Source organism: Asparagus officinalis, chromosome 7, assembly GCF_001876935.1.
Source record: "Asparagus officinalis chromosome 7, Aspof.V1, whole genome shotgun sequence".
NCBI classification, from domain to species: domain Eukaryota; kingdom Viridiplantae; phylum Streptophyta; class Magnoliopsida; order Asparagales; family Asparagaceae; genus Asparagus; species Asparagus officinalis.
This window is the reverse complement of record NC_033800.1, coordinates 100,559,850-100,573,165: the sequence shown is the minus strand read 5'-3', so window position 1 is coordinate 100,573,165 and position 13,316 is coordinate 100,559,850. Positions and strand designations below refer to the sequence as shown.

The 13,316-nt window shown below is 37.4% G+C and overlaps 1 protein-coding gene across 1 annotated transcript in view; it reads left to right on the top strand.

The window, feature by feature from the left end:
* Positions 1 to 12,976, top strand: part of LOC109851050 (acetyl-CoA carboxylase 1-like) — an 18,199-nt gene extending 5,223 nt beyond the window's left edge. Inside the window, exons 11-32 of the mRNA XM_020421166.1 lie at positions 749 to 788; positions 874 to 998; positions 1,074 to 1,190; positions 1,292 to 1,366; positions 1,451 to 1,507; positions 1,589 to 1,693; positions 2,411 to 2,497; positions 2,651 to 2,842; positions 2,938 to 3,126; positions 3,687 to 3,797; positions 3,953 to 4,042; positions 4,128 to 4,304; positions 4,494 to 4,571; positions 4,927 to 5,049; positions 5,142 to 5,411; positions 5,702 to 6,006; positions 6,856 to 7,093; positions 7,172 to 7,527; positions 7,757 to 7,970; positions 8,818 to 8,997; positions 9,431 to 11,557; positions 12,590 to 12,976. Coding sequence (XP_020276755.1) covers positions 749 to 788; positions 874 to 998; positions 1,074 to 1,190; positions 1,292 to 1,366; positions 1,451 to 1,507; positions 1,589 to 1,693; positions 2,411 to 2,497; positions 2,651 to 2,842; positions 2,938 to 3,126; positions 3,687 to 3,797; positions 3,953 to 4,042; positions 4,128 to 4,304; positions 4,494 to 4,571; positions 4,927 to 5,049; positions 5,142 to 5,411; positions 5,702 to 6,006; positions 6,856 to 7,093; positions 7,172 to 7,527; positions 7,757 to 7,970; positions 8,818 to 8,997; positions 9,431 to 11,557; positions 12,590 to 12,646 — 5,313 coding nt within the window. The 3' untranslated portion in view covers positions 12,647 to 12,976. The remainder of the gene's footprint in view (positions 1 to 748; positions 789 to 873; positions 999 to 1,073; positions 1,191 to 1,291; positions 1,367 to 1,450; positions 1,508 to 1,588; positions 1,694 to 2,410; positions 2,498 to 2,650; positions 2,843 to 2,937; positions 3,127 to 3,686; positions 3,798 to 3,952; positions 4,043 to 4,127; positions 4,305 to 4,493; positions 4,572 to 4,926; positions 5,050 to 5,141; positions 5,412 to 5,701; positions 6,007 to 6,855; positions 7,094 to 7,171; positions 7,528 to 7,756; positions 7,971 to 8,817; positions 8,998 to 9,430; positions 11,558 to 12,589) is intronic.

Genomic DNA, 13,316 nt, shown 5'->3' with positions numbered 1-13,316 from the left:
TCTGCTATCAAGTTAGCTGTTGAGACCACATGTTCATCCAGATTAGAACCAAATTTTAAACCTCAGAGGCTGGAATCAACATGTTGAGTTGCTTTCCAGCATCATGCTGATGCTTTCCGTGCTTTAAGGCATAATTGATATTGAAATTATCATCTAAGATTTTCTTTACCTTCGTGCTTTACTTCATGCCTTTTATATTCCTGTTAATTGCAAAGGGAGTGTCAGATATAGAGCTCAAAATTTGGTCTTGCTTATTAGATCAACCTTGAATTATTGGGTTGAGAGTCATCATTTAGGATGAGTATTACTTTTTTCCCCAGTAAAATTATGGATCTTATTTGGGTGAGTCCCCTATAGGTTAGGCATCACCATACCAGTTTAAATCTTGTTGTATCCGTGTAATCGCGATTTCTTCTTGTGTTTTCAATGACATTAGAGATCCACAAAGGGGATGTTCTATGATGTTCTCTCATCAATAATAGCATTTTTCTTCTTTTTTTCTCTTACATGTACATACACATAAGCGTAATGACAAACATGCATGCGCACACACGCACACACAAGAAAGCACGTACATGGAGCACACAGATTTCTCCTTATAGCATAGGGAACTATGTTCTGTAGTAGTTGAACTTTCTGTGTATACTATAGGACATGTCTCCTTCAATTGCACTTTAATACATATGTCTTGTGGTTACCGTCAACTAATAGAAAAATTCCTTTCCCCCTTTTGTTAACATTAATGCAGTCTGGAGGCGGCATTCATGAGTTCTCTGACTCCCAATTTGGTATGTACACTTGATAATGTTGCTTTTCAGTTTTTATTACTTTTATTCGAATTTTCTGTTTCTGACCCCTCTTTTTCTATCATAGGCCATGTATTTGCATTTGGAGAGTCTAGAGCATTAGCAATAGCTAACATGGTTCTTGGTCTGAAAGAAATACAAATTCGAGGGGAAATCCGTACAAATGTCGATTATACCGTAGATCTATTAAATGTAAGCTATTTACCAATCTTATGCTAATTCTACCGTTCATATTTCCGTCAATGTTAACATATGCTAAGTTTTCAGGCCATAGAATATAGAGACAATAAGATCCACACAGGTTGGCTGGATAGTCGAATTGCTATGCGTGTTAGAGCTGAGCGTCCTCCTTGGTACCTTTCAGTTGTTGGAGGAGCTCTTTATGTAAGCCAAGCTACTTTTTAAACTATCTATAAAGATGACAATGGCTTTTCTTTCAGCTGTGTTTTATTCTAATTTTCCTTTGCTTGCGGTAATACACTCAGAAAGCATCAACGAGCAGTGCAGCTGTAGTTTCTGATTATGTTGGCTATCTTGGTAAGGGACAAATCCCACCCAAGGTAACTTCTTAGATCATACACCAAAAATGCTGACAACTGTTCTCTTATACATAGTATCTAATGATTGGCGTTGTTACCTTGCAGCATATTTCTCTAGTAAATTCTGTTGTTACTTTGAATATTGAAGGGAGCAAATACACAGTAAGTCTCTAAATACTTTTCATATGATAATTGTTATACATATGATACTTAGTGCTAGAGTATATTTATGATCACATCCAGATTGAAATGGTGAGGGGAGGACCTGGTAGCTATAGGTTAAGGATGAACGGATTGGAGATTGAAGCTGAAATTCATACTTTGCGTGATGGTGGTCTTCTGATGCAGGCAAGCTTTTCTTCCTTTTCTGCTCATCCAATTCCGTTGACATATTTGTTCTTGGTAACGCTAATAAATTCATACTTAATAGTTCAAAGTAAATTTTGGTCACAGTGTCTCAAAGGACATGGTAATGCTAATAACTTCTTACTTCATTGTTCAAAGTAAATTTTGGTCATAGTGTCTTGAAGGACTTGGTCTTTCACTTCTGTTTTTCCTCCTTACATTTTGCTTAAGGTTAATTATGTTTCTGTGGCATTATAAATGGTTCACTGAAAAATATCGAATCTTTTATGCTAATAGAATCAATATAAATGAAAGTATATCCTTAGTTATCATCATCCCTGATAAAGTCTAGGAGCAGAAAAAGGAACCCCAGTATCGGATAAGTAGCTCAATGTTCGAGAGAGTTTGGAGGAATTTAAGTCATCACAATATTCGTCTATGATTTGTCAGTTTCTATGACACTTTGGAATACATTGATGAACAATGTCAAACTCTTCGCAGATGACTGATAAATTTGTTTTCCTTTTCTCAAATTCTCTTAAAACCAGAGAACCAAAGGTTTCATCAGTTTAACATTTAGTTTAATGTTGATCAACAGAGTCAAGAACAATTACTCGCTGTAGTAAGATATCATTGAGTTTCTAACAAAATATTTGGCACTATATGTTCATCAACTAGTATTTCATGTATTTTACATCGTCGTTATGGAATTTTGTGCAGTTGGATGGAAACAGCCATGTAATATATGCTGAAGAAGAGGCTGCCGGGACTCGCCTCCTAATTGATGGCCGGACATGCTTATTACAGGTACTGGCATCTATTTCCTTGTATTACGAGTTTAGTTGCTAGAAAGTTTATAAGAATAAATTTATTCAACCATTTATGTTTCAAAAACTTTCTCATTCTGCATTGTACTCTTTAATCTTTAGTAATGCTGAGAATGGAAATTCTCTTCTCCAGAATGATCATGATCCATCAAAGTTGGTGGCAGAGACTCCCTGCAAGCTTCTTCGATTCTTAGTCCAAGATGGTTCTCATGTTGAAACTGATACACCTTATGCTGAGGTTGAGGTTATGAAGATGTGCATGCCACTTCTCTTGCCTGCTTCTGGAGTGATCCATTTCACTATGTCTGAGGGCCAAGCTATGCAGGTGATTCAAAAGCTTTCAGAATATGCTTTGTTTAGTTTCAGCATTGTTCATTAGGCTTATTTTTAATAATGGGTGCGAAATGTAACTGACTGCAGGCTGGAGATCTCATAGCAAGGTTAGATCTTGATGACCTTTCAGCCGTGAGGAGCGCAGAACCGTTTGATGGCACTTTTCCAAAATTAGGGCCTCCTACAGCAGTTTCAGGCAAAGTTCATCAGCGATGTGCTGCGAGTTTAAATGCTGCAAAGATGATTCTTGCTGGTTATGAACACAATATTAATGATGTGAGGACCAGAATTTGAAGCATCGTTTACTTTTCATTTATTTTCTACATTTCTTGTTGTTGCTGATGAAAATATGATAGCTTTCAGTTTTTGCTGATATCAGATTCCAGTAACTCTAGAAGCCTTTGCACATTAGTATTGGAGATTATCCCTTAACATGATTTCTGATGCTTCCACTAAAAGAACTTTTACAGCTCGCAGCAATTTGGTTCCTTTTTATGTGGCTTTTAGGAAAATTTTCATAGGAAAAAAATCTTGTATGCTTTAGAATCTTTTGCAAGGAAGCCGTGAAATCTCTGTTTTGAAAATTTTCATTGGCATCAGTTGCTTAATTGCTTTTTCCACCATATCATGAAGGAACAAATACCTTAAACGCTTTATACCAAACTACGAAACACTACAAAGCAGATCAGATTTTCTTGCTCAAGTTTCATGTACATCAAAATTCCATTTCGTATATAACCTATAATTATAATATCTTCTTAGTATTAGCTCTCAAAATACTGAGATTGTAGGAGTTTGTTTTAGTTTTCTGAGCTATGTCGTTGAACCTCAATCAGGTTGTGCAAGATCTACTGAACTGTTTGGACAGCCCAGAGCTTCCCTTTCTGCAGTGGCAAGAGAGCATGTCCGTGTTGGCGACACGCCTCCCAAAAGATCTCAGAAATGAGGTTTGTCAATAATTAGTAATATTACTGCCCCTTTTTACCTGAAGAATTGGAATTTCATGGATTCTGCCAACATGAGGGATTACTATCAAATGAATTACATTTTCTTCATGCTCTGTTTCGTTTCTCAACCTTTTAGACTTGTTTGTGGTCTACAGTTAGATACAAACTACAAGGAGTATGAAATGATCTCAAACCAGCAGAAGAATGTCGATTTCCCTGCTAAATTATTAAGGGGAATTATTGAGGTCAGTGATTTTCTGATTGGATGTCACCAAGGATCATTATTCTTTTCTACAAGGAACTTTCCTCTGATTCATCTGTTGATTGAAGGTGTATCTCTTCTCCTGCACTGAAAAAGAAAAAGTCACAAATGAGAGGCTTGTGGAGCCTCTAATGAGCCTTGTGAAGTCGTACGAGGGTGGAAGAGAAAGTCATGCTCGATGTATTGTCCAGACTCTTTTTGAAGAATACCTGTCTGTTGAAGAGCTGTTTAATGATAATATACAGGTATTTATTTTCAGTAGAGCACAATTTTATTATAACTGATTATATTCAAATGTTATATATTGTGTTAAAATACAAATTTTACTTAACATTAGCTATGTGAAGTTAGAGTTTATGCAGTTTCATGAATATTATAAGCAATATAAATTTTTAACCCTTTACTTGAGAAACTTATAATGTTTTCTTCTCTAGGCTGATGTGATTGAACGACTCCGGCTTCAACACAAGAAAGATCTTCTTAAAATTGTGGACATTGTGTTATCTCATCAGGTACTCTGAAATTCTTGTGGTGCTGCATTTATCGCTGGAATTGAATGTATGGAATATAATAGTTTAGTCAGAAAAATTATAAATCTATACTTGGTAAGTACATTTGATTTCAAGAAGCAATAAATAATCTCAAAGTTTCTTCTGAGGTAGGTGCATAGTCGTCTCTCTTATCAAAACTGCATGAAGGGGCCTTTGATTATAAATTTATGTCACTGTATGTATTAAGAATCTGGATTTAAATGTGCAAAAAAAAAAATGCTCATGTTGGTGGATGATTCACTAAAAACAATTGGTCTCCCTGTAATTGCTGTTGTTTGTGTTAAAGGAGCATTATGCTTATATTTTGTGCCTGCAGGGTGTCAAAAGTAAAAATAAATTGGTCTTGCGTCTCATGGAAGCATTGGTTTATCCCAATCCAGCTGCCTACAGGGATCAACTCATTCGCTTTTCTGCTCTTAACCACACAACCTATTCTGAGGTCTTCTATCTGATTACTGTTCTATTCTTCCACCTAGTAATTATATCTTGTGATCTAATCTTAGACTTGAGTTGTTAATCTGATAACTACAGTTGGCACTGAAAGCCAGTCAACTCCTTGAGCAAACAAAACTGAGTGAGCTCCGCGCAAGCATTGCCAGAAGCCTTTCAGAACTAGAGATGTTTACTGAAGAAGGTGAACGTGTTTCGACGCCTAGGAGGAAAATGGCCATCAATGAGAGAATGGAGGATCTAGTTAGTGCTCCACTGGCTGTTGAGGATGCCCTTGTTGCCCTCTTTGACCACAGTGACTATACCCTTCTAAGGAGAGTGATTGAAACTTATATTCGCAGATTGTACCAGGTAACCACCATAAAAGTGGATAAATTTTATTCTCGTAGTAAACTCTTTCTTTTATCGTTAGATCACTGTTCTAATTAAAGCTGCTCTAAATTAAACATTTCTAGTTACCCATCATGAGCCTCTATCTCTAAGCCTAGCTACCAAACCAATTTCTGAATCTACAAATAAAATCTTTTTGATATAAGATTTTGATACATCTTTGCCTTAGGAATACAAATCTCTTTTGTAGTTTGCTTTTGCATGAAATCCTTTATTTTCATTTGTATCTAACTTTGAATCTCTATTTGCAGCCCTATCTTGTAAAGGGAAGTGTTCGGATGCAGTGGCATAGATCTGGCTTAATTGCCTTGTGGGATTTCTCGGAGGATTCAATACAGCACTCTGACAAGAGATGGGGTGCCATGGTCATCATCAAATCTCTTCAGTTTCTGCCGTCAGCAATTAACACAGCACTAAAAGAAGCGACTCATAGTTTAAGCACAGATTCTGATAAAGAAATTACGATTAATTTGCTCCCAGAGCAAGCTAGTCAAGGAAACATGCTTCATGTTGCTTTGGCTGGCATTAATAATCAAATGAGTTCTCTTCAAGATAGGTACCAAACCTTTTTTGCACTTTTTTCTCATTCAACTGTCATGAAAAGAAATTTAAGGCATTTTGTATTCTGCGAGTTAATCTTCTAATTTAGTAGTTGGCTTACCTGGATCATTCACTGACAATTTTTCGGTGCGAGAGATATATATCTTCCCTTTATTCACGATTTCGTTTAGGTTTTCGCAAATGCAAAGATCTTCATTTCATTGGTAAATATAAGATCCTGAAGGCCAAAATTCTGGAAAAATCATTTCATTCACATATGCCTACATACACGCTCACTGTTTCTAAATTTACAAGTAAGAAACAAAAATGTGGCAAATAGTAAATATTAGAGAGGAAAAACTTATCATCATATTATAAGTTGAATGTATGATATGATTAGTTATTTCATGTGCATATATTTGCATATTTGATTTTGCAGGGTATTTTTTTTGTCCATTTTAATCTGTTGTATCTTGCAGAGAAGCAGCACCATCTAATTCTCTATGAACAGTTGATTATGAAGATGAATACACCCTTATCTCATTTGACAATATAGGGAGATGGATTAATATTTGGCTATGTCTGGACTTGAAAAACATTGCGCTCTTTCTTCTTTTTTGGACAACAACAGTATCTAAAAAGGAAAATGTGTGCTTTGCTATTTTTTTGGTACTATTACTCTTATATATAGTCCCTTCACTTCGTATCGAAAACCATGATGAGATAAGGAGGGTGCACTTTATTTTCTTAATAATAGTAGCACAGTATTATCAAAAGTGTTGTTAGCACTACTCATCCTGAGCCATAGTCTCTGCTTGTAATATGTAATAGACATTCTTTCAAGTTAATCTAAAATTTTCTGCAGTGGTGATGAGGACCAAGCTCAGGAGAGGATACACAGATTAGCTAAAATTTTGAAGGAGGAGTCTGTAATATCTGGCCTCCGAAATTCAGGCGTTAGGGGTATCAGCTGTATTATACAGAGGGACGAAGGGCGAGCACCAATGCGTCATTCCTTTCACTGGTCAGCGGAAAAGAACTATTATGAGGAAGAACCTCTTCTTCGTCACTTGGAACCTCCTCTCTCCACTTTTCTTGAACTGGTAAATAATTAATGCCAAACATAGTTATCCCACCCCACTCTGACACTAATATGTATATCTTTCCTTGTAATGCTTTAGCACAAGCTGAAAGGTTATGAAAACATAAAGTACACACCATCGCGTGACCGACAATGGCATCTCTATACTGTTGTAGACAGCAAGGCGCTTATCCAAAGGATGTTCCTTCGGACTCTTGTTAGACAACCCAACACCACTGATGGGTTTTTTTCTGTGGGCCAGGGCCTTGACATGGAAATCTCTCATGTTCAGCCTTCAATGTCCTTTACATCAGTTAGTATTCTAAGATCATTGTTTGCAGCTCTTGAAGAGTTAGAGCTCCATGTACACAGTGAAGCCATCAGATCAGATCATTCGCATATGTATCTTTGCATCTTGAGGGAGCAACAACTTTTTGATCTTTTACCGTCATCGAGGTAAGCTTCCTACATTTCTTGTTTACATTTTCCTTTATTATACTATCTTTTCAAACTTTTCAGGTTCAGACAATCTGAAATTTTACTGTTTTCAAGTTTCCTTGGTTTCTTGTTTGATTGAAATCTTCTTCATAGAGAATTTTTCCAGACAGAATCTCTACCTTGTCTTTTAATACTTCAGGGGTTAATTAATGTCTTATATTAGTCAATGTTTATTGACTGTATCCAGGACTGTGGACTTAATTGCTGGGCAGGAGGAGGCTATTGTGTGCTCTATCTTGGAAGAACTAGCATTTAGAGTCCATAAGGTGGTTGGCGTGCGAATGCACCGTCTTGCTGTTTGTGAGTGGGAAGTTAAGCTTTGGCTTGACTTAGTTGGTATTGCTAGTGGTGCTTGGAGGATTGTCGTTACAAATGTTACTGGCCATACTTGCACTGCGCATGTAAGCAATTACTTTTGAATAATTTTGCGATAATAATCTCTGTTAGAATATAAAATTATGACCCTCAACCTCACTAGAACTTCAGAGTTATGGTGTAGTATCAGACCGACCTAGGTTCAAATCCTACAGGCCATGAATTTAGACAATTTTGTTTTAAAATAAAATTAGTACAACCACATGAGTCCTGGTTTCGTCCTATAAAAAGGGCACTGAAACTGCAAGGGCATTGTTAAAATAAGAAATTATAACCCTCAACCCTCACTTCAACTTTAGGGTTTTGGCATAGTGGCGGGGGACCTTTGACAATCTCTAATTATTCGACGTTTTGAAACACATTGAATTATTTAAATTATTTGTGCTACATGAAATTTCAAAGAAAAACCAGTTAATGTGGAAAAAGGTCATAATTGCAAACCACTGAAGTAGTTATTTCGTATTCATAAAAATAATTCTCTTTTAAACATTTGTTTGGCTTAATATAGATTCTTTAGTAGTGGTATCAGTATTCATTTCTTGGTTCTTTATTTGTTTGCTCTTTCTCCTATTTAGGATTTCATGTCTTATTTTTAAATTATTGTCTTTCTCATTCACATTTCAGTATTATTTAACATTCTATAAAGATATTAATATCTTTTATCTAGTCTGTGCATCTTCCCATCTTATCCATGCTCTTTAAAAGTTGGTTTCTTATGTTTTTTTCATGCATACTGATGTAACTAGTTATTGTTCCACAACATGTCGAAGTAAACACCTGTTCTTTATCTTTCATGAGAAATACTTAAGTTGCGGCGTCCTTATTTTCCTTATTGTATTCAACTCAGAAACTTACTATTTGGTTCCATTCTAGATCTACCGAGAAATGGAGGATGGAAAATCCCATCAAGTGGTTTACAATAGCACCTGTTCTAAAACTGCTCCATTGCATGGAGTTCCAGTTGCTGGTATATATCAGCCTCTCTCTTCCATCGACCGAAAACGTCTTTTGGCTAGGAAGAGCAACACCACTTATTGCTACGACTTCCCTCTGGTAAACTTCTCTCTTCTAACATTTTAAACTTCTCTCTTCTAACATTTCTTCTAACGGTTTACACACGCATGCACACACACACCTTAAATCATGCGTATTTGCAAAACTACCCCCAAATCATCAACTTTGAAAAAAAGACCTCAAATCAGCAAATCATCAACTTTTTGGATATGGTGAGTAAACATTTGACTATTTTGTTTGTTGATAATCCATTGCAATTACAAATTAGCCTCTCAAATTTAATGATTTGTTGATTTGGTTTTTTTTTCTTTTTTCAAAGTTGATGATGTGGGGGGTTGTTTTGCAAATTCAGTGACTGGGGGTAGTTTTGCAAATATGCATGATTTAAGGGGTATACATACTTAATCCCTTCTAATTTCCTGACCCTCATTGTCTATTTCTGATTACCTTAAACCCAAATTTGAATGTTCAGGCATTTAAGACAGCACTCCAGCATTCATGGGAATCTCAAGGGAAAAGGGGTGCTAGAGATCTTCTTAAAGTTATGGAACTGGCGTTTGCTGATAAAAATGGGAGTTGGGGTACCCCTCTGGTCCCTGTAGATCGAGCCCCGGGCCTCAATGATGTCGGTATGGTTGCTTGGCACATTGAGATGTCTACACCCGAGTTCCCAGAAGGCCGACCAATCATTGTTGTAGCAAATGATGTTACCTTCAAAGCTGGCTCCTTTGGCCCACGAGAGGATGCCTTCTTCTATGCTGCTACTGATTTGGCTTGCCAGAAGAAGTTCCCTCTAATCTATCTTGCTGCAAACTCCGGTGCCAGGATAGGAGTTGCTGAGGAAGTTAAATCTTGCTTTCGGGTCGGGTGGTCTGATGAGTCAGCACCGGAGCGGGGTTTCCATTATATTTATTTAACCCAAGAGGATTATTCTCGTATCAGTTCTTCTGTCGTCGTCCATGAGCTCAAATTAGACAATGGGGAGATGAGATGGGTGGTTGATTCAATTGTTGGGAAGGAGGATGGTTTAGGAGTTGAAAATTTGACTGGTAGTGGAGCCATTGCTGGGGCATATTCTAGAGCCTATAAAGAGACTTTTACATTAACTTATGTAACTGGAAGGACCGTTGGCATCGGGGCCTACCTAGCTCGGCTCGGGATGCGGTGTATCCAACGTCTCGATCAGCCTATAATTTTAACAGGATTTTCTGCCCTCAACAAACTCCTTGGTCGAGAAGTTTACAGCTCCCACATGCAACTCGGGGGTCCCAAGATCATGGCCACCAATGGAGTTGTTCATCTAACAGTATCTGATGATCTTGAGGGTGTCGTCTCAATTCTCAAGTGGCTCAGCTTTGTGCCTCCTTATGTTGGAGGACCTCTCCCCATTGTGAGATCAGTAGACGAGCCAAACCGGTTGGTTGAGTACTCTCCAGAGAATTCTTGTGATCCTCGAGCTGCAATTAGTGGCATTGAAGATGGAAAGGGAAAGTGGTTAGGTGGAATCTTCGATAAAGATAGCTTTGTTGAGACATTGGAAGGATGGGCTAAGACAGTGGTCACCGGGAGGGCAAAGCTAGGTGGAATCCCCGTTGGTATTGTTGCTGTTGAGACCCAGACGATGACTCAGATAATTCCGGCAGATCCAGGCCAGCTCGATTCCCATGAGAGAGTCGTTCCCCAAGCTGGTCAAGTTTGGTTCCCTGACTCAGCTACAAAGACATCTCAAGCTTTGCTAGATTTTAACCGAGAGGAGCTTCCTTTATTTATTCTTGCCAATTGGAGAGGGTTTTCTGGTGGGCAAAGAGATCTATTTGAGGGAATACTTCAGGCTGGTTCTACCATTGTTGAGAACTTGAGAACTTACAATCAGCCTGTGTTTGTCTACATTCCAAAAACCGGAGAGCTTCGAGGAGGGGCATGGGTTGTGGTTGACAGCAAGATTAACCCTGATCAAATCGAGATGTATGCAGAAAGGACAGCAAAGGGGAATGTGCTTGAGCCTGAGGGTATGGTTGAGATCAAGTTCAGAGCAAGGGAGCTTGTTGATTGCATGGCAAGGCTTGATCCAGAGTTGAGAAATCTCAAGGAAAGTCTTCAAAAGGCTAAAGCAGGAGAGGGAGGAGACATGGATTCTATTCAGAAGAGGATAAGATCTCGAGAGAAGCAGTTGCTGCCAGTTTACACTCAGATTGCAACAAGGTTTGCAGAGCTTCATGATACTTCGCTGAGGATGAAGGCAAAGGGAGTGGTCAATGAGGTTGTGGATTGGGAGAATTCACGATATTTCTTCTATAAACGATTGCAGAGAAGGATTACGGAGGGGGCTCTTGTGAAGACCCTGAGAGATGCTGCAGGGGGGAGTTTATCTCATAGAACAGCTATTGAAATGATCAAGAAGTGGTTTTGCGATGCGTATGAAGTTGAGAAATGGGGAGATGACGATGTTTTCTACTCGTGGAAGTCTACTCCGATGAACTATGAAAAGTACCTGAACGAATTGAGGGTGAAGAGAGTGTTACTGCAGCTTTCTAATCTCGGGGACTCCGCATCTGATTTGGCGGCTTTGCCTCAAGGTCTTGCTGCTCTTCTCTCTAAGGTGAGTGTTATTATTACCTTTACCTGTTATAGTTTTATTGCTGGTGCTATATCCGTATTCTATATCTCTATCTATTGGACACATTCATGTTCTAGGTTTGGGCCTCTGCATATTCAGCTATTTATCATGCACTATTAGGCCACAATGTTAATATGATACACTGATACTTTACACAGATAGTCAGATGTACTACCAAAATGGAAAAATGCTTTACAGAACTTGAATTCAGTCTGGCTTAGCTGATAAATTCAGGGTGAAAATCTTTGAGATTGTTTCAACATATAAAAGTTCATCATTAAAAGTTAGGTGTTCATCGTAGTCATGGGCTGGTCATGAAGTTGACAGTTAGGTAAATGAATCCCCTTTTCTAATTCGATAGAAGGGATGAACCTTAATATTGAAGAATGGAGAAAAAAGATGCACATTGCTGCTGATGCACAAAAGTTGATATGCATGCTCTTTATGTTGATATCATCATTGTTGTTTCTGTTATTGTTGTTTTAAGATAAGAAAACACACAGTTCACTAGTTGTGGTAGTACTATGTCAGATTTCAAATTATTGGAGGCTCTTTCTTGAGCAAAATTTTTCTTCTGTTTCGTGACTCGTACAACGTTCGCACCTTAATAAAGTAATTTTACAGGCACATGAAACTTAATGAGAAATATATATAGCTATAGTACAAAGACTCTTGCCTCTAGTTCACAACATATGACGATGTCTCTAATGATACTCCTATACGTGAACAATTATGTAATAGCAATATATACAATTCAGAGAACCATGAAATTTTTTTTTTCGATTACGAGGGTAGCAAATTATGGCTAATGCCTTCATAGATTACAACTTTTTGTGCTTGGATTGAATTTATTATGCGCACTCTTGATGTAATATTAGCAAATGAAAGATTACCTTAAACCCACTGATTCATGTACTTCTGTAAGGATGTATAGTTCGTTTTTTTTTTCTTTCCAGCTCTAAAGATTTTGAACTCGAGTCATACCAGTAAGTTGATTTTTGGACATTGATGCAGGTCGATTCTTCAAGGAAAATAAGGTTAATTGAAGAAATAAAACAAGTGCTTCACTGAACATGTGGCTTTACTTTTTTTGGTCTTGGTTTTCCACATGAGCATTTATGTAATAGCTTTCTTATTGTGATTCAATAAAGTTCAAGTAGGATACAGAGAATAGGTGGTAATAGCTCCAGAAAACCTCAAGGTTCTTATTTATCGAAGATTGCTGAGGAAGGTGTATATATTGATAAAGAGTGTATGAGTTTGAGATGTGCAAATTTATTGCAATTTTGTAGTGAGAATAATTATTATAATCAGGAATAAGCTTTTTCTGGTCACAATTTATTGTTGTGTATCTTGTTGTTGGTAGAAATCAAATGTATTGTTATTTGTTTGTGTATTTAATTGATGACTGTAAGGGAAAAGGAATAGAGGGAAAATGCTATATTCAGTAAAATCACTTGTTTTGAGATCTTTCAGGTCAAATTTTATTTAGAGATTTAAGAGTGCAGATTTTATTAGAACATCCGATAGAAATAGGGTGATACACGTGTAGGTGGGGGTTGGTTTGAAAATTTTAGCTATTTTATCTATGGTTAAACCATCCCATTCTTATAGGGGTGGTTTTAATAGGATTCTTAGTGGGTATTTTAGATCGGCCTCATTGTAGTATTACTTGCAAAAACGCTTTTCTAGGGGCAACAGTTCTCCAGCGCAAATTCTGCTTTAAATTAACATATCATTA